General features: G+C 31.2%; 1 protein-coding gene across 1 annotated transcript in view; it reads left to right on the forward strand.

Annotated features, from left to right (window-relative positions):
* Positions 1-8,034: 8,034 nt before the first annotated feature.
* Positions 8,035-22,252, forward strand: part of LOC143048369 (uncharacterized) — a 45,818-nt gene continuing 31,600 nt past the window's right edge. The window contains exon 1 of the mRNA XM_076222022.1: positions 8,035-8,417. Within this exon, the coding sequence (XP_076078137.1) occupies positions 8,310-8,417 (108 nt within the window). The 5' untranslated portion in view covers positions 8,035-8,309. The remainder of the gene's footprint in view (positions 8,418-22,252) is intronic.

Genomic DNA, 22,252 nt, shown 5'->3' on the forward strand with positions numbered 1-22,252 from the left:
TGCTGTTCAACTTTGTACTCGTTTCGGCTTTCAAACTTTTGTATCTGTGCGTCACACATAGGTCTTGTGTGGACAAAATACACTTCTGGCGTATCAAAATTTTGAACTTGTTGCCTTTTGTTGGCTGTTGTTCGTGTGATTCTTTGTCAATTGTGTTCTCCAATTTATTTATATTGTAGTCCTGTGTTGTCATTTTGATGTTATATTTCACATGGCCATAAAAGTGCGAGGTTTGGCATGCCACAAAACCAGGTTCAACCCACCATTTTTTCCTTTAAAAATGCCCTGTACCAAGTCAGGAATATGGTCATTGTTATATTATAGTTCGTTTCTGTGTGTATTACATTATAACGTTGTGTCGTTTGTTTTCTCTTATTTTTGAGTGTAAATTCACATTGCGATAAGACGTGTCACGGTACTTGTCTATCCCAAATTCATGTATTTGGTTTTGATGTTATATATATATGTTATATTTGTTATTCTCGTGGGATTTTGTCTATATGTGTTACATTTTAGTGTTATGTCGTTGTTCTCCTCTTATATTTAATGCGTTTCCCTCGGTTTTAGTTTGTTATCCCGATTTCGTTTTTTGTCCATGGATTTATGAGTTTTGAACAGCGGTATACTACTGTTGCCTTTATTTATGTCGTTGTTCTCCTCTTATATTTAATGCGTTTCCCTCGGTTTTAGTTTGTTGCCCCGATTTTGTTTTTTGTCCCTGGATTTATGAGTTTTGAACAGCGGTATACTACTGTTGCCTTTATTTATATTAAGGAACCAATCAGAATGCATTGTTATGTTATAAAATTCATAACAAGTTGTATCATTAGCTGTATGTAAAGAACCGAAATAATTCGAACAGTATAAAGTCTATTTCTTTTATCTCCAGTCGCCAATTATATATTTTTAATTAATTAAAAATAGCACAATTTGCTCTTTCGAAGTAAATAGACGCAGATATATTAAAGATATGAGACGACTGGATGCAAAGCAATACTACATAAATGCTCAGTAGGAATTAAAACGAATTAAAATAAAACATTTAATTTTGGCAAATTATTACAATTTCATATGAAAAAACAATGATAGACGTTAAAGTTAATCCAATCAATGTTCAGCACCAAAACCCCAACGGCCAAACAGTAACTAAAGCACATTGATTGATATTAAACAAAATTTAAAAGCTATTTAAGTTACAAGCAAAAATAATGAAAATACTGACATGAATGGTCAGAAATCACAAAATATCACTGACATGAATGGTCAGAAATAAAAAAATATCACTGACATGATTGGTCAGATATTTCTAACAAATACATAATATAATAATACCGACATGAATGGTCAGATATCAAACAATACCACTGACATAAATGGTCAGATCTTTCTGACAAGATTGGCCAGAAAACAAAATGTTCCCTTAAGGATATATACAATCACCCACTACTGTAAGCACAATTAGACAAAAAAGGGACAGAATAAGATTGCTCCTTCTGTTTAACAGTAATAAGATGAGACTTAACATCCTCTTGTTAAAAATGAGACAATATTTGAACAAAAAATTACCAAAATAATTCAAATGTAACTTACAGATGGGTGAATAAAAGAGGGACGAAAGATACCAAAGGGACAGTCAAACTCATAAATCTAAAACAAACTGACAACGCCATGGCTAAAAATGAAAAAGACAAACAGAAAAACAATAGTATACATGACACAACATAGAAAACTAAAGAATAAACAACACGAACCCCACCAAAAACTAGGGGTGATCTCAGGTGCTCCGGAAGGGTAAGCAGATCCTGCTCCACATGTGTTACCCGTATAAAGTTCACAAACTGGCATCCCAAACTTCAAAAAAGGTTTATATGTAGCTACAAACTGAACACCACGTTTAAAGCATAAACTTCTTAATCTAGAATTAATAGTAGTGACAAAATAACTTGTATTCTGAAAATCAAGTAAGCGTGGAATAATTGCTGACATAACTATGACGGTATGTGGCTTAACTAATTTCTCAATTGTAGAGATAAGCACATTATAGCCTATATCAACATTGTTGGTTCCTACATGCATCAGAATTATATCATAATTTACCTGAATTGTTCCACAATTTAGCAAATTGATCATGTCCCAAATATTTGCTCCAGGAAAGGCTTGCAAGTGACACCTTCTAATAGTTTTAACATGCTTGGCAATGGAATTGCACACCAGAGTAGACCTAAAAATCTATAAAGAGCAAATTGTATTTTAAAACAAAGTCTTTAATTTGTTCCGCTACATTGATTTTATCAGACAAAGAACTGACAATATATTTAGTATAGCAATTGCTTTTCCAATCACCCATCAATTGGATAGAACTAGGAGAAACCCCTGCTTTCGATGCCAACGTTGCTCCACCTCTTCGGAAACTATGGGAAGAAAATAAATTTGGATTTAACCCGATTTTACAAAGTAATTCTCTCAGTTTATTCTGAAACTGGTTATAAGTAATTGGTATGCATTTCCCCTTTTTTTACAAGAAAAAGCGGCATCATCTGACGTGCAAGGATTTAAAGAACACATCCTTTTATATGCATTTACTGGGTAAAATTTAGATAGAGGATATGCAAGCAAAGGTATCCTTAAAATACGATTACCCGACTGAATTGTTTTTGTCCATTTGAATGCAACTATTATAAGAGACGGAAAGACTGTAACATCACCTCTGCACAGCTGTTTATTTTTGTCAAATTTCTTGGTTGATACTGGAACTAAATTAGACTTCCTGCTTAAAAGTAATAAAGCAAAAAGAAATAAACACCAATATGTCGCATCTAGCGGCGTATTCAAAGACAAATGTTCACGAATTTTTCCTAAAATTTCTAAAGTGATAGGAAATGCCTGTTTAGGTAAATGTTTTAATTTCCTATCTAACCCTTTCATCGTCAACTTCAATTCGTAAGACGAAAAAACATCCACATGTAATCCTAACAACAGGAAAAGAATTTTAACTCCGTTTAAATAATTGCGAATGGATTGAGCTGATCTGAAACTTCTACTGAGAAACTCGGAATAAGTGCATAATAATTCAGAATCAATATCAAACGGTTCTAAATGAAAGTAATTACAAAACAATAAATAAGCTCTCCACTGCGTTTTAAAATTAACCAAAGTACCTTTCGCAAAAGCCGAAATCCTAGTCACAAACCTATCTCGTCTTAGTACTTGCAAATCTACAAATACACGAATAAACAATTACCAAATATGTTCAAACTGAAACAATTCTTTAGAAATCAAATCTCTAAATAGGGACATGCCTTTTGTCCTCTCGTAAAAGTCTAACTGAAATTTATAATCTAAATCCCATCTAGACAAAAGATCTGGTAAACGGTTATCGCAACCTGAAATGTGTATAGCTTTTAACTCAAAATTATTTACAGCTGCAATCCAACAAACTTCCCGCAAACACGACTGCAGGAACTCATTTCTGGTGGCGCCTGTATTCAAAACACGTACTGATACCATATTATCGCAATAAATAATCACCTTTAAATTTGTGAAATGTTTTCGCTATAATTTCAAGGCTACTACAATCGTCAACATCTCTAATAAATTTATATGCAAGTTTTGATCTAAAATAAACTCCGGAAATGAACAGTGAAAGTATCTTCCGTCCATCCATCCGCCACATCCTGTCAAACATGCATCAACAGAAAACAATTGATCAGGGTTTGAGAATTCATCAGATAAAATCATAGAAATCCCATTACAACTAGGCAAAAATTACTGCCACCAGAATAAGTCACGTTTAAAATCAGTTGGAATTACTATTTTCCCATTTTCGGGAAAATCTCTTAACCAATTTAACAGCCTTGACACAAAAATTCGGTCAGAACGCACACATTGAGATACAAAATTTAATTTTCCCAGCAATGATTGTAATTCTCTCTTTGTACAGTTTGTGCTACAGAGCCAATTAGAAACTAACTGCAGAATCTCTGACAATCTTTGAGTATCAATAGAAATTGTCATGTTCTCAGAATCAAATGAAATGCCAATAAACATCATTTTAGTACTAGGCGGACAAGCCTTCTCAATTGATTCTTCAATACCACAATTCTGTAAAAAAAGACCCAATTTAGCATAAGCATCATCACTGCTGGAAGGAATATCACATCCAGCCAGATCATCTAAATAGTTCAAAATATCTATACCCATGTTTTGACATATAAATGCAATAGCATTTGTTGTTCGCATACATATATATGCAGCAGAATTCAACCCCATTGTTAATACACGATCGTAATACAAGTGTCCTCTCCATTTGTAACCTAAGAGATGGATGTCACCGGGGTCAACGACTAATTGTCTATAAGCCCGTTTCAGGTCCCTCTTAAACATTCTGCAACCTTGACCTTTACTCTTAATTAACATAATAAAATCATCAACCGTGGGATACGAAACTGAAATTTCATCGCCGAAATAACGATCTTTGAAAATACCAGAATTCACCGCCTCGCCCTCTGGAAAGCTCAAATCAACAATAACTCTGCGTTCTTTTGAATCCTTTTTAGGAAAGGAATTTAGTTATCGGCTATCGACGGCAGAATGAAAAACTTAAAATTCTTTAAATCACAAGTATATAAAGGAACCAATCAGAATGCATTGTTATGTTATAAAATTCATAACAAGTTGTATCATTAGCTGTATGTAAAGAACCGAAATAATTCGAACAGTATAAAGTCTATTTCTTTTATCTCCAGTCGCCACTTATATATTTTTAATTAATTAAAAATAGCACGTTTTTCCAATTCTTGAACCAATGCATGTATATATCATAAACTTAGTCCTCTGTGCACGATTTTATCATTTTTTACGCAAATATATCGTATAATCGTCAATTTTTTCTCTCTCTGTTTGTTATGATTTAATAAATATGGCTGCTCATTAAATGCCGTGTTTTGAAGCCGAAGTTTACCGATTGTCACCATATAGAAAACAAATAACAAAAAGCATGGGTTTTGAGCACGTGTTTAACATGTACAAACAGATAATTGTTTATTCTAAAGACAGATCCATGCGTATTCGTTGTGATCACCGGATTTTTACGAGGAGGGTTATGCTCAGGTCACTATGCATTCGGAAAATATGTCGGCGAATTGCTTCCTAGCAATTAAAAATAACTAAACTTCTTCTAAATGTGGACAAATTAAAGAATTTTCCACAGAAAAAAACATGTGTACATAAGTTGTATAATGAAAACTTTCCATTTAGTTATTAAAAACATATGCATATGTTTTTTTTTTAATTTGAGGTTTCTTATGACTTTAATAAACCAATGTTATTTGATGTTTTATGCATGCAAATTTCGATTTCACACCTATCTTGAGATGGGTTATGCATATGCAAAGAATGCTTAAAAAAGAAAATAATGTCAAGATGAAACGTGAAACATTACTGCCACTATGAAGAACCATTTCGTTGATTGATTCTACCGGTAAATAAATTCCTATTCAGGTAAAACAAGGTTTAACACATTTTCAATCAATGATGTAAATCGAACAGATATAGACAAATATAGACAACTTCCCATTACGCTATTTCACGTGTATATGAATATATTTTTTATCATTTGTGACACGGTTATTCTATAACGGCCAACCAACTCGTGATGGTGTCTGTAAAATTTATGAAGGGATGATTTCAACTTCATTGTGAGCAGCAACCCTCTATCAAGAAAATCATGAAAGGAAATGCAAGCACGGAAATAACGTATCAATTGAGAGAAATATAACCAGTATGCAGGTGCTGCTGGAATGTTGCTACTTAGAAATGGAAAGTTCACAATTATAAAGCTGAAATCATCTCTTTTGTCGTAAAGTTTTGTTTTCAACCGACTCTTATTATGCTTTATCTCTAGTTCGATAGAATAGATGCGTTCAACATAGTCACCAAATTTTGAATTATTTAGTGAAATAAGGTCATCTATATAGCGGAAAGTAAAGTTGAAGGATGTTGCTAACTTCTTATCTTTAGTATTTTATATTTGAGTCGAATCGAGGAATATTTTGACAGCATATGTTCCTTTTAAAAATATTATTTGAAGTACATCATTAATCGAAATCATATGCATGATATTGAAAGATGTTGATGTGAACGAACACTTCAATATCATAACTGCAGATTTAGTTGAATACGAAAAGATAGCTTCGTTGAAAGGGGACGGGCGTCGTAGAGGACACTTTCTTGACTCCTTAGATTCGAAAATATTCTAAATCGTATTAGTATCCTTCAGATCGTAATAAGATATTCGTGTCCGATTTTAGCATTTATTTTTGGGGATTTTGTCTTACATAAATGCAATAGGGTTTCAACCTTCTTACACTCAATGTAAAACAATTCAAACCGCAAAAACAAAATCATTTCATACCTTATCATTTATATTTAGATATGAACAACAGCTTTACCATAAAATGTATTTAATAGCCAAACACAAATGTGTTGTAAAAGGTTGTTAGTGGTGTGTACTATTTGTATGTCGTCATAGTGACATCACAAGTGACATTCATGCATTTAAGTGTTAACATATATATTCCTGTTTATTAATCAATAAAATCAACATGGTTTTGGAACGAATTGAATGAAATTACTATTTTTTAATTACAGGGGTCAAAAATTGCCTCCTTCTTTCTAAATGTAAGCTTCTACAGAATGGAACGGATAGTTTTTGTTGATTGTTCATTTCAAAAAATATCTTACTTGCTTTGCCTTGAAGAGCTTACTGCATGTAGACTTCATGAAGATGTGCATATAAACAGCTCATTTCACTCATGGGATAAAACTAAATTGTATATGGGGAAATTATATATAGTGTTTTTGTTTGGTACATTTGAGAAATATTCATTTTTTAATCCTAACCTTATTACTGGTGTGACATTTCTGATATTGAAACCTCGATCTTTTATTTCATCAAAATGCCCAACGATCTCCCATTGACGGAGGTACCTCCATTATTCTAACAGAATTATTAATCAAGCATTTGTTGAATTTTGAAATGATATTTTAATATCCGTATCTATGAAGTCCAATTTGTTAGGCGTATGACACCAAGAGGACGAATCAAAGGATTCAACTTTATACATAACTTAGCAAAGGCGTTGTCAGTTTATTTTCGATTTATGAGTTTGACTGTCCCTTTGGTATCCTTCTTCCCTCTTTTATATAGGACAATGGTGTTGAATAAAAAGCGAAACCCGTCCAGGTCCCGTTGTTTTCCATATAATTAATACTACCAATAATTAACTAGTTCCGCGTTGAATCTGTTACCGATATCAATATTATATGTTTATGCACCACCAATTTGACTGTTTCGGGACTAAAACAATAACTGGAATTAAATATTATTAAACTCCTGTCAAAAACTGTTTGTATTGTAGTATACATTTGTTTGTGAACTTTATTTTCTTCAATTTTGGTCAAACCAAAAGCAAGAATATTCCATAAATATAACGAAATTACAAAACAAAAACTGTGTATGCCTATACAATGACTTCCAAAATCAAATTAAAAGTAGGTGATAAGGCTAATTAGCATTGTTACAGTTTATTGGATTTGTTGAATTAAAGTTAAATGAAGAGTATACTTTCGTTTAAATTAAAAAAAAAAAAAAAAGCCTGAAATCGTATTAAATAACTTATTCATTTATATTTGAGCAAAATAATCTATTTTTTTTTTTCATATTACTTTATCAAGACTTGATAATTGGGTATCTGTTTGCATTATGATAGTGAAATAGAAGCAGACTACTCAGTTAGTCGATTGATATATAATATTACCATTTTATTTCTGTTTAATAGCATGCTTTCCAATAACATGATTTTACCGACAGCCATATTGAAAACAAAAGAGAAAACCAAAAAATCACAAAAGAAAATTCGATAAATTGATAAGTTTCCAACAAAAGGTGAACTCTGTTAGTACTTCATATAATCCTTTATAAAAACTCTAATTTTGAAATCGATGGCATTAAAGTTTTACAACCCACAATAGAAGCAATTAGTTACCGTGATGGTGGTTTCCATGCAGAATAAGTGATAAAGACCTGTGGTAATACCACTCAATTGGAACAACAGTATTTGAAACCTTCTAATTCTAAACAAAAGATAGATAAACAATTATTGATATAACATCACCGTATCATACGACATCAATTTCCTGCTAATCACTGTTTTAAATCAGTAAGCTTGTGTTCATTTAATTAGTTAAAATTCACTACTGGATGTTTTGATATTTTGTTTTTAAAAGGAAAGAAAAACACAGATAAAAGCATGGCCAACGACAAAATTGATGTGACAGGGAAATTTTTAAGTGTAATTAGAGAGAGACGAAAAGAAAAATTTGGAAAGAACCTGTATGGAACAGACGGAACGATGGACGTAAGTATCATTTAATCAATCTTTCAAATTTACAATTGAAATTCGTCTGTTTTCATGATATATAATCTACCTTTCTCTCGATTTAATGTGTTGATAGTAATTGAATTCTGAAGTGAGAACACATCTTAAATCTACCTATCTCTCGTTTACATAATTCTTGAATTTTGTAGTGGGAAAGCATTTTACATATGTTTAAAGGCAAATTATTTTTAAAGCATCCTTTAATTCTAATTAAAATTCTAAAATAATTGTTTTAAAAAGTTGAAGTATTCTAAAAAAAAATAATTTATATGTCTCATGTATGCTCTTCATTTCATAACTGGTTAATGGTAAACGTTGTTAATAGAAGTATGCCCCTTCGTTGTTGTTTTAATAAATTATTCAAACTTTGTCTAATCGTTAATAATAAAATTTCCTTTTTAACTTAATTATTCGTGTATCTTTCATTTTTTTACATTCGTTTGCTTCTAATTTGTGACTTACTCGAATATAAATGAAAAGGAAAGGACATCAAATCTCAACAGAAAAGAACTTTGTTAACAATCTCCATTGAGTAAATATGTGATATAGAGGTACAATGTATTTTGGAATAGGAGAAGTCAAGGGAAGAACATTTGTGATTCAAGAAAAGTTTTCAAGTTCATTTTCATTTTCAAGCAAAAAATATTATGTAAATTAAAAGGACAAAACAACCGATCCATAGTTTGAGAAGGGTCTTTTAGAGCCAAAACATATTCTTTTGTGACATTCAAAGAAAAAAAGCCGCAAAGAGTGGATGAATTCGTAAATATAAATTCAATAGGAATTAAGTGGTCTTGTGACGGACACTCTAACCTTTAAAGTTTAAAACCCGTAATACGTCGAAAAACTCTCAATAATATTTATTCCGGAAAACACTATACACTCAATAATATAGGTATTGAATAGGACAAATATACATAATAGATTTCCCATATTTAAGAATGTTGACAGTTACTAAATGCAAAGTTAAAGTACACTGTTCTCTAGAAATAATTAAACACTCCTTGCCTTGTGTACTGTAAACCTCTGCCGTACTGAAAAGTACATGTTAAGTTTCAAAGCTAAATTCAGCATAATTTATATATTGTTATTTCCTATGTAATTGTTTACCGTAAATAAAATGCTCCACTTCACCTTTAAATAAAAAGCGGCAAGCTGATAATATTGTTTCAAAACAAAGACCCACATGGAAATCACCATCAATTCCTAAAATTATTTGATATTTTAATATAGAGGAAAAGAAAGTTTTTCTTTGCTTAAATTTAATATTAACAGTCTTCTTTTACATAAATGAATAAATAATAGTTCCGGCTTTCAAAGTAACATGTTTTTGCCAATGAATATAGACAAGAAAAGGACGCTACCCCTTTATTCCAGTGTATCTATATATGTATATATAGGTTTTGTTTATTGTTGTTTTATCTATGTTTATCTATGTTAAAAGAGGAGGAGTCGGTGGTTTTTGTTTTCTGTGCAAATGCAAAATATGTATGTTCAATCCGGTCTATGTCTTTATATATATATTATTGCATTGCAAAAACAAAATATGTATCTAGAAAAAACAATTGGAACTTTTTCTTATGTGTAATTGAATATTCGTATTTTTAATCATAATGTAACAGGAAAAATGGCTTTGTGTCTCTCCTGAATGAATACGGAACCCTCCGTTAAAACCAGCGCTTTGACCTCCTGCGCTCAACTGCCGAAGACTGGCCGAGTACTCTTTACCCAAGGAAATCACTTCTTTTACAACAGATTTCACACAAGAAAATCGAAAAAACGAACTATTATTATAATTTTGGAAAGTATTGTATCTCAAAAACCACCATATTATCTTCATGAATGTACCTAACTTTAAAATATCAGACATTATATATTGACGCCATAATTACTTATTTATAGTCATTTTTAAATAGTTGCAATGTTACACTCAAACGGTAATTTGTTCAAGAATTCAAAGTGTTTTCACTCTTAAAAAAACGTTCATTTTATTTTTAATTATAAAATGATATTTCTATATAATTACCTTTTCATAGAGTATTTGCTGTGTTTGTTTTGTTATTTTTTGTTTCTCTTATACTAGTTTCATGCTTTTACCATAAAGTGAGCAATTGTCCCAAAAAACCGTATATATTAGACTCACCAGAGTTGGAAGGCATACAAATACAAAATTTCTAAAACAATAGTATACCAGATACGACTAAGACAGTTTATTTCTTGGGGAAGAAAACAAAAGTGTTTCGAATGATCAAATAGTTCACCAAAAGTCTCATCGACGACATTTGTTTGCTGCTAGCCTGGTATCTTCTGTTTTTTTATGAAAAGAAACTCATAAGTCTTATTGTACGTTTGTCTCTATTCTAAATCTGTTGTTTGTTACAATGTATTAGTTTCTCAACTTAGCAGAGAGACATAGTTTACTTTGATTGCGTATTATGTGTTTAGGTGATTGAATGGCGATTCATTCATACCGTGAATAACTACATGTTCAAAAAATTCCCTAAAGGTAATCTATAAATGTTTTTAATTGAAATTTTCCGACTAAAATATGTTAAACATATACCAAGCGGAATAGGAAATGTTCAATATTCCTTTATTTACATTTGTGCTTTGCAAAAAAAAAATGTACTTATTTTATGCATAGCTACTATTCCAAGTCTATTTATGTAACACTATACATTTAAAGAACTTAAAAACTTCAAAATTGTAATACTACTTCATTATTTTGAAAATATAATACTATTTCAGAACTTATAAATTGTAATATACAAGTCAACAAAAGAAACAATACACAACAAGTTTGAGCTCCAATCTATCATAACATATAATAAATAGGACATTCATTTGCAAGGCAAAGGCCAATGATGAAAAGAATCTGATCAAAGTGAAAAAATAATGTGTTATCTAACCCAGGGTTTAAATTTATTTTTGCAAAAAATTATGTCAAAAGTCGGAACTTAATTTCAAAGATGAGAACTAACCTTTTTTAAATATCTACAAAGGCATTTGAAATGATAACCACACCATGCTTGAGTTTAAAGTTTTAAGTTGTAATATTGAGTTTTGATTTTTGAGTGAAAATGTTTTCTTGAGATAACAGATTTTTTGTAATCGTGTATTTGCCTTAAATCAATGGTTTTGATAAGTAAAATAACACTTAGAAATATTATACCAATTGAGCAAGTATTTCCCTTAGTACAGTGAATTCAATTTCATTAAATATGAAAAATACATAGCCTAGTTTCGTTTCTTTTATTGACTAGTATACAATTACAGTACAATAATTTCATAGAACTGGATCATGTAACATCCTTTGTTAGTCTTGTATTATTTTAACTTTAAGTTTCTTGTGTACAATTTGGAGTTTAGTATGGCGTTCATTATCACTGAAATAGTATATATTTGTTTAGGGTCCAGCTGAAGGACACCTCCGGTTGCGGGAATTTCTCGTTGCATTGGAGACCTGTTGGTGACCTTCTACTGTTGTCTGCTCTATGGTCGGGTTGTTGTCTCTTTGGCACATTCCCCATTTCCATTCTTAATTTTATATATATTTTACATAAACTTTTTTTATTAGTTCAGATCATTAAAATAAAGTTTTCAATCAAATTATCATTACAAGTATCATAAATCAATGGTACCTGCATAGCACTACACTACTTAGGTACCAAAGTGTAACTTAGAATTTGTTATATACATTATATATACAAAGCGAACACTATATAATTATGGTATCAAATGAGAACAATAGTTTGGAAGTACTACATAACCACTAAAGTTTTAGGTACATTTTCTGTAATTTTTGGTTACAATGCTATACAAGTACACGTGCTCAAGAAGTTGTGTAAGATACAACGAAGTTTGGGCATGTTCAGTGGTAACATGATGACAGAATATATCATAACCGACTATAGTAGATATATCATGTTTTTTTCTTAATGTATTCTGTTCTAACTAATGTGATGTTCTTAATTACGAAAACATGTTAGTTCATCTAGATCTTCTGTTACAAATGAACTGCGCGTTGCATAATTACTAAGTATCTGGTCTCATTTTACATATATGAATCATTAATTAATAGTTCTTGCTTTCAAAGTAATCATTTGTAATGAATATGTGAACATTTAACTTTTAAATGCTTTAAAGAATAATAAATCGTAATGGAGCATGTTGACTGCTCGAGTAAACAAATATTGTTTTTCATTAAACTGTCAATGAAGCAATAACAAGGACCAAACCTGAAAAATAATAAATTACCCTACATATATTTTAAAACGATTTGGACCAACTCAATATTAGACAGAGAGAGAGCTTATAGTTTCAGACCATATCTATATTTCTGACTATCTCTTTCACCATCACTATGCATATTCACATGAATGGTACGAATAGAACAAAATACACATATACATAGTACCAATGGTACACCAGGGTTCTTGTTTGATGTTTCGTCCTGTGTTTTGCTTGTTTCAAGTGTGTTTTTGCTTTGTCTGTATGACTTTTTAGTGTTACTTTGATGCATGTGGCATGTCTCGTTACTTATACATCCCAGCATTGTGCTATTGTGAAAACTTGTTTGTTGCTTGTCTTTCATTTTTGATTTGTAATTTGTCTATATGCCTTTTAAAGCTTCTTTGTTACATATATGACGTGGCCCTGTACATACATCCCGTAATTGCGTTATTGTACTGTGGTAAATTTGTGTATTCTTGTCTTTAATTTTTGATAATATGCTTGGTCTATATAATTTTCCTCGGAGTTCAGTATTTTTTGTGATTCTCTTTTGTATGCTTACACTTTTCTATAAGTGTGCGCCCTTTCTCTCTCTTCCAATTAAATTTAGACAACTTATGAACCGTTGTGCATAGTCTGACATGCATATTCGACATTCATTTTCGACCTTTGAATTAATTTTAAAATGTATTACCCCTTTAAGATGTTAAAAACAATTTATATTTTAGTTTTTATTCATTTTTGTAAATATTCGTTTAAACTTCTCAGGGATAATGTTCGTTATGACTGCTCTTTTGATTGTGTCTCATCCATTTATTTTAATCTCATTGAATACTGCCAATATAGACTCATCATTTATATTAAAAGACGAGGTAATACTTTACCAATACGGTATTTTGTTACAATATATGTTATATAAATGTGTTAATCCAAGTAAAATATCTGTTCAGGTAAGGCATTAGTTTGTGACTAACTGAAACAAGAGTTTTGTGTTTAATGGCTTTACGGATGAATTCTGTCAATTTCAACATGTTATTGAGTCACGCTGACGTTAAAAATAATGACTGATTTTTCATCATGCTGTGTAACATTCACATATGTTGATGGAATTGTTCCAATAGTCGTCACATCAATCCCGACCTTTTTCCACGAATGTGAACTACCGAATAATACTTCATTATCTGGTTCCTAATTACACGACGGATGCCATTTATGTGGAGCAGGATCTAAGTGTTTATCAGATGAAGACGGAAATAATTAACTATTTGTAATTTATCGAATGTGCCTACCCTTCAGGAACACATACGATCACCCCAAGGTTTTGGTGGGGGTCGTGTCGCTCAGTCTTGTGTTTTTAATGTTGTGTTTTGTGTACTGTTGTTTATTTAGTGGCCTTTATCTTATTTAGCAATGGAGATGTCAGTTTATTTCCACATTATTAGTTTTAAATGTCCCTTTGATATCTTTCGCCTCTCTGTTACATACTTTGGCTATACTTTTTTTTAGACCTTTTGGTTAATAGCTCTTCATATCATCTTTTATATAAGCTTTGGATTTCAAATATTTTGGCCACGAGGATCACTGAAGATACATGTATTGTCGAAATGCGCATCTGTTGCGGAAAAGTGGTACCGTTAATGTTATTGTATCTTTGATAAGTTTAAGAATTACAAAACAATTATGATAGTATCAAAGGGTATGGAATATAACAACAATGTGAATATATTTTTCGCGTAAACATGTTCACACATTGTACAAATATTTAGAATTAATATATAGGTCACTATGGGAATATTGGAAGGACCTGATTCATTGTAACGGCTAGACGGCAAACGGTGCAACTTATTCTTATGTGATAATCAAGGAATGCAGTGCATACTTCTACATCTTATAGCTGTGGTATCCGTTTTAAGTTGGTTTAAAAGGATATGTATGCTTGTTCGAACTTACTATTTTACATTTCACTAGACCACTATAAAATTCTAAATCGTTATGCTCGCCTCCTACGTATTTTGATCAATAGAATTCTTGATCTTCAGATGCTTTTGTAGATAATTTAATTCTTACCAATGTTCCACTAAAACAAAGATAATTTCTATACGCAATACGATATATTTTTATTGTTAGTTTGAGGCTAACGGTATTTGAACATTCTGAAAAAGAACATTTTGTAAAGAATTTATAGGAGTGGTTTGTTCGGTTTGTGCAGGGCACAAATACATAACATTGGTTCTGAAAGAGAAATAAAGGACACATCGACCTGTTATTGCACACCTTACATCATATTTAGACATCATTGATAACTAATATGTCATATTTGTTTTCTATAACTTGAATTATCTTCCAAATCAATAAATAAGTAATGTTATCTAATATTATATATATTATATAATATGAAGAATGAACAAGATAATTGATTGATTGATATAAAAACAAAAGTAATAGGTCATGTACCGAAACCCGGTAGCAATTTGTTTTCGGCTTATCATTACTGGACAGAAAAAGATACAAAACTCGTAATTTTTATATTATATTTTTTTTTATTTCTTTTAAACAAAAATAATAAATATATTCCGACCGTCCGAACTGTTTTTCTTGATATCAATATAAAGAAAAATGTGGTATGATTGCCAATGAGACAACTCTCCACAAGAGACCAAAATGACAAAGAAATTAATAACTATAGGTCACCGTACGGCCTTCAACAATGAACAAAGCTCATACCGCATAGTCAGCCATAAAAGGTCCCGAAATGACAATTCAAACGAGAAAACTAATGGCCTTATTATGTACAAAAAATTCACGAAAAACAAAGATGTAACACATAAACAAAGACAACCACTGAATTACAGGCTCCATACAGGTAGCAATTTGTTATAGCCTTATCATTACTGGACAGAAAATGATACAAAACTCGTAATAATTATATTATTTCTTTTTTTTATTTCTTTTAAACAAAAATAATAAATATATTCCGACCGTCCGAACTGTTTTTCTTGATATCAATATAAAGAAAAATGTGGTATGATTGCCAATGAGACAACTCTCCACAAGAGACCAAAATGACAAAGAAATTAATAACTATAGGTCACCGTACGGCCTTTAACAATGAACAAAGCCTATACCACATAGTCAGCCATAAAAGGTCCCGAAATGACAATTCAAACGAGAAAACTAATGGCCTTATTATGTACAAAAAATTCACGAAAAACAAAGATGTAACACATAAACAAAGACAACCACTGAATTATAGGCTCCATACAGGTAGCAATTTGTTATAGCCTTATCATTACTGGACAGAAAAAGATACAAAACTCGTAATAATTATATTATTTATTTTCTTTATCTCTTTTAAACAAAAATAATGAATATATTCCGACCGTCCGAACTGTTTTTCTTGATATCAATATAAAGAAAAATGTGGTATGATTGCCAATGAGACAACTCTCCACAAGAGAACAAAATGACAAAGAAATTAATAACTATAGGTCACCGTACGGCCTTTAACAATGAACAAAGCCTATACCGCATAGTCAGCCATAAAAGGTCCCGAAATGACAATTCAAACGAGAAAACAAATGGCCTTATTATGTACAAAAAATTCACGAATAACAAAGATGTAACACATAAACAAAGACAACCACTGAATTACAGGCTCCATACCTTACTAGGAACGCTCAAAGTCGCAGTTTTGAAGGACAATGATAAATATAAATACATAAAAACTTGAGAATATGTATAACAACAGAACAAAAGCTTGTTAATTAGCCAAACCAATTTTAAAAAATGGAGGAGTTGTCAGCTTACACGAATTCGTAGGTTATCAACACAGAATAAAGACAGTTTGCCTACATAATTTATGACACTTTCGAGGAATAACAGTTGGTGTTGACCCGACAATGCTATTAAAAAAGGAAAACAAACCAAACAATTTGATATTTCTAGATATAAACTTCCATATGAATAATCATGTTTTAATGCCATCCATAACCTTTTTGCCAATATGAAAGCGCTTTATAAGACTTAAATTAAAGGATAATATGCCAATTTTATTTCTTAAGAACTATATGAAATTTTTAAAAAATGCGTCCGTTATCAAACGCTTATTACACTATATTTTTAATACATATGAAAGTGTAATGTGCCGTCTATGGAATTCGATCTCCACAATACAATCTGTATAGTTTCATTAATCGCATTTACAAAGTAATATGTTTTACATTGATCAAATATAAAACCTATCTATTTAAAATGTCATTAAAATTAAATCATTCTGGTTGTTGTTCTAAGTAATCTTTATTCATACCATCGTGTTCAATCTGAGTATGACTTTATAACTCGAATTTGTCAGCGCGCAACATGACAGTGTAACAAATCATTGGAAAATGTGTTTTCTTTATAGTTTTAATGTGTTCGGGTTGACCAATACTGTGATCAAACAGACGACCTTTTGCATTCGATATTAGACATCTTAGAATACTGATAGTAGTTAAGTGTGACACATTTTCACTTATGATTCTAAATAACATGAATTTAACTCTTCAAAATTGTCACGTAAGGTATTATTTGAATATAATATAGAAATATACAAAAGTCTGACGTAACGTGTAGAGGCAATTGCTAAACGCATATTTAATGGGATATCTAGCTAATGAAATATAAATTAACTAGGCTTTGCATAAGACGAACTCAAACATTATAGCTAGTAAGTTAACAGTCAGTAGAACGAACCATTAACCTCAAAGAAAGAATTAGAATAATACATCGATAATTTATATGTAATCATATCATTGTATTGAGAACTTTGTACTAGTTTCAACAAACTTTGTACCAGTTTCAACAAACTTTGTCCCCATTTTCCTATTCATTAGAATGCATTTTCAGTATATGTTTTATAAAACATTTGAATTGAAGTATAAAGTAATGCTGATATTTTGTAACTTATTCAAATAAATTTGTTTGATTTGAAAGTAACTATTTACTTTTCCTTTATAATCTAATCAATATTGTCGCACATTGGATGTTTGTAGATTTCTTTCAGTATCCGTATGAAAAACTGTCATAGTATAAACATTGATAGTTTGTCATCTGATTAAGCTATAGCTACCTGTTTTGCTTTCTTAAGATAAAACATTGAGACAACAACCAAATAATATGTTGTTTATTAGTTTAACTGATTAAACAAAATTAAAATGTTCCAAATTTGCTTCAACCGAATTATGAATTGAATTCCAATTTTCTCAGAGGAGTCAAGTCTATGTTGTTGGTTTTATCTGTCGTACTGTATATGGAGTATATAGCTCACAGTGGAAACGATATTTCAGAGCTTGCAATTCCTATCATTATTTTCATTACAGAGTGTTGAGGCTAATTATATAGCTATAAACACAAGCGTTCTACGTGGTTAATAGGTTGGCCACTAACATTACAAACGAAACATTTTACAACATGCATGATTTATTATTTTGCTTTTAGTTTGTTATTATCGTGTGTTATTAAGAACTTTATTTATCGAGCTTATAAGTTGTTGGTAACTTTGTTTACGTGAAGTCTTCAAAAGAAATTCTAAAAGGTTTCAAATCCATAAATCGAATCCATTAGTATTTACAAAATTGTGTAGTACATAAAAAGGTCAAAAGGAGTTACAAAATATATTGGAAAGTACATCAGACCTCACCAAACACCAAAAACTCCAATCAACTGCGTACAAACAAAGACATACAACACAGACAAAGAACAAAACATTGGCCGGATAACCGGACTTGGTACGGGTGCAAATTGTGGTGGGGGTAAACCAATTGTTACAGGCACACTAATTGCCTCAAAAGCATATCCTGTGTAAGATTTTCGTTGTATATGTCTGATGGTCTGTTGAGCGTTTTGCAACTGAATTTGATAGTCATGTTCTAGCCAGAAGCCCATAGTTTAGTGATTGTCGTTGCTCCACGTTTATGATATTTCTTTTTCGTAAATTGTTTTGTTATTTTTTTATATTTTACTTACCCTAGAAAACTTTTCTAACTGTTCAAAAGCACCTATGACGTATCTTATTTGACCAATTTTGATTTTTTACTAATAATTCCAATATATTTTTTCATTTTCAAGATGTTTTACACCCTGATTTTGTTCACATGTCGTTGACTTTCTCTTATTTGTTAATACCATGTATGTCTGTTTGTCTGTATTTTTGTACGTCCGTAAGTTTGTATATAAACTCATCATAGATACCAGGACTAAATTTTATATATACGCCAAACGCGCGTTTCGTCTACAAAAGACTCATCAGTGACGCTCGAATTCAAAAAAGTTATGTATGTGTATATTTTTTCTCCTTTGTTAAATTTACATTGCGCGTCATCGTTACCATGCTGTAAATATTTTTTTTCATTTCAACGCCAAAGCCGTAAAATCTACGGATGTTGTTGTAAATTATGTTTTATCTGATCAAACACAGTTTTCTGCAAATAAACAAAACACTAGAAAAGATGTACCTGATAACGTAACATGTCAATAACATTTAAAACATTAGCATTGACTTATAACAATGCGATGATGAAATGTTTGCTTTGCTTTGAAACTTTATATTAGTTTTGTCTGTTTAAAACGAACAGGACAAATTGATTCAATCATTTGATAATAGAAATTCTGCACGAAATTTCATCTATTATACAACACATTAAATTGCACAGTGATGTTGCACACATAAATGCTAATAATTATGCAGAAATAGATAACTCAATTCAATACTCAATATTAATAAATTATATGACTTTTAGACTTTTATATGCTCAAAAAACAGAAAGTACATTTTTTTAACGGAAGTGTTTCAAAAGGATCAAAACAACTTTGACTAAATCAAAGATCACAGAGGTTCACTAAAGTTCAAATTTTGCAAATGCATTTAGAACATACAAATAAAGGTAAAAAAAATGTATGAACATTAAACAGAGAGAGATCGGGGTGCGCCGACACAACACGCGCCTATGAACAAATTACTCGTCATTCGAGTTTATACTCAGAGTAATGTTATATAAGGGCATTTGATACTTTAACAGATCAGATGACTTTTTGAGTAAATAAAACATAAGACCGTAAAAATATGTCTCATGAGAGTTGAGACACAGACACATCGTATCGGACAACCTACAATTGAGAATGAAAATGGGAAATATGTCAGAGATACAACAACCCGATCAAAGAGCAGATAACAGCCAAAGGCAGCCAATGGGTCTTCAACACAGAGATAAAATACTGCAGCCGGACGTGGTCATCAACAGGCCCCTACATAAAATACTAGTTCATGGAAAATGGGCATGACACTTTACTCCAAAACATATAAATGACCATAAAAAAACATGACGTTTTCCTGATATTAATTATTCGATTTAAATTAATATATGTTCCAATTTAAATGACATTTGATACAAAAAGCATACTTGTACAACTCGCATGGAAATCATATGTCCATATCAAGAGTGTTGAGTTATCTAGTAAAACATAATAACCTCTTAACTTAAAGTGGAAGACATAGGTTATAGAAAATAACTCTTAAAATCATACGTTTGTGTCAGCCATGTTCATCAATATATTCTAAACTTCTAGGTTACATAGATTATTTCCAATCTGTTTCAGGTAAATGCTTAAAAAAAACCGTTGATGAAACTTGACTTTATAAAACGCATTACTGGCGTATTAAATTTAAAACCAGTGTGGTGACGTCAACCTATTCATTTACCGTGGGTTCTTTTTCTACAATCAACGCTTCCTAAATCCGTCGCTGAAATGGACTCACCAAATTATATTCAATTGTGTTCTTTGTGTGTCTAATTTCATTAAGTTTGAATTGGCCAATTTACTGATTTCTGTTCACTAATGGAATTGTTTTAATTTTTTTGTAATTTTTATATGCCTTCAATGGGAATCGAACCCGTCCATGAATTCTCTTGACTGTCACTAACATCAACATATCGACGAAACCTCTCGGCTACCAATAGGTTATGATTTAATTGTCTAAAATATATTTTAATGACTATTTGGTATACATCGGTACAACGGACACATATGGATTGTACCTTTATATATACAATAATAGGCAATCGTAGTGTTTGAGTTGGTAGCCGCGAGGTTTCATGTTTATGCTTCATGAGGAGTTCGAACTTGCCGGTTTAGGTTCGAATCAGGTGTCCAGTTTTGTTTTATAAATCAATATAGTAGGATTTCATCTGTGTATTCGCAAATTCCTATGCTAGAAAATCGTGATATGCCTAGAATAAGACTTCTTGTAAGAAATTTCGGACACATGCTTTATATATAAGCCATATACATGTTTTTTTGTCAAGTTGTTATCCCCGGCTTTGACACATTCCCAAATTTAATTCTCAATCTTATTAGAAATAAGATCGAATATGTCTCATTTTGTCAAAACAAATAATGTTCAGATGCCTGATAAATGAAAATATTTAAGGGCATTGTTTGTTCAACATGTATTTGTATTGTTTTAACCATTTAATTGTAATATATAATTTATGGTAATGCATCGTTTGTCACGATAACATGGTTATTTAAACTCACTTACAATACCTTCTAAATAAGAATAGGCTTTAATTTTGAAAAGACATTATCACAATAGTTTAAGTTATAGATACAATGGATAAGCGTTAATTCATGAAAAACAAACCATTCGTCCTGCGGGCTCATGGTTTCTTTTTCAAGAATAAACCCTTATCCATCGTATCTATATCACATAATCCTGGTACCTTTGATAACAATTTACACCTGCTGGTGGACGTTTCGTCCTCGAGGTTATCACCAGCCCAGTATCCACTTCGGTGTTGACATGAATATCAATAATGTGGTCATTTTAATAAATTTCCTGTTACAAAACTTTGAAATTTTCGAAAAACTAAGGATTTTCTTATCCCAGGCATAGATAAACTTAGCCGTATTTGGCACAACTTTTTGGAATTTTGGATCCTCAATGCTCTTCAACTTTGTACTTGTTTGGCTTTATAATTATTTTGATATGAGCGTCACTGATGAGTCTTATGAAGACGAAACGCGCGTCTGGCGTACTAAATTATAATCCTGGTACCTTTGATAACTATTTACTGATATAAAGAGTTATCTCCTTGAACCAAGGTCTACCCTCTTAATATCTTATTTTAAGACAATCCTCTAGATGTTTTTAAGATAAATTCAAGAACTTTCTTTATGATACATGTAGGTCTATCTTCTTTTAGTTTTTTTCCTTACTCTGGTAATGATAGATATGTACATGTATATATTTCACTGCAAAAACACATTTATTGATATGATAGGTATCTAGAACGGAATACTTAAATATGATAGTTCAAGCGTATTAATGAAAATAGCCTCACACCAGAATGTTTTATACTTTGTTTAATTATCAATGAGTATGTGTACTATAGAAGGGTTTAAATATTTCTCTATATCCAGTATTTTCTCGTATAAACCATTTTTTATCTTTTACATTAATGCATATTTATAATATTATAAAGTCTCCGATTTCCCTTAGTGTCAATTACTTGCCAATTTTCCAACAGAGTAAATACAACGATTAG

The sequence above is a fragment of the Mytilus galloprovincialis genome, chromosome 10 (assembly GCF_965363235.1).
Source record: "Mytilus galloprovincialis chromosome 10, xbMytGall1.hap1.1, whole genome shotgun sequence".
NCBI lineage: Eukaryota > Metazoa > Mollusca > Bivalvia > Mytilida > Mytilidae > Mytilus > Mytilus galloprovincialis.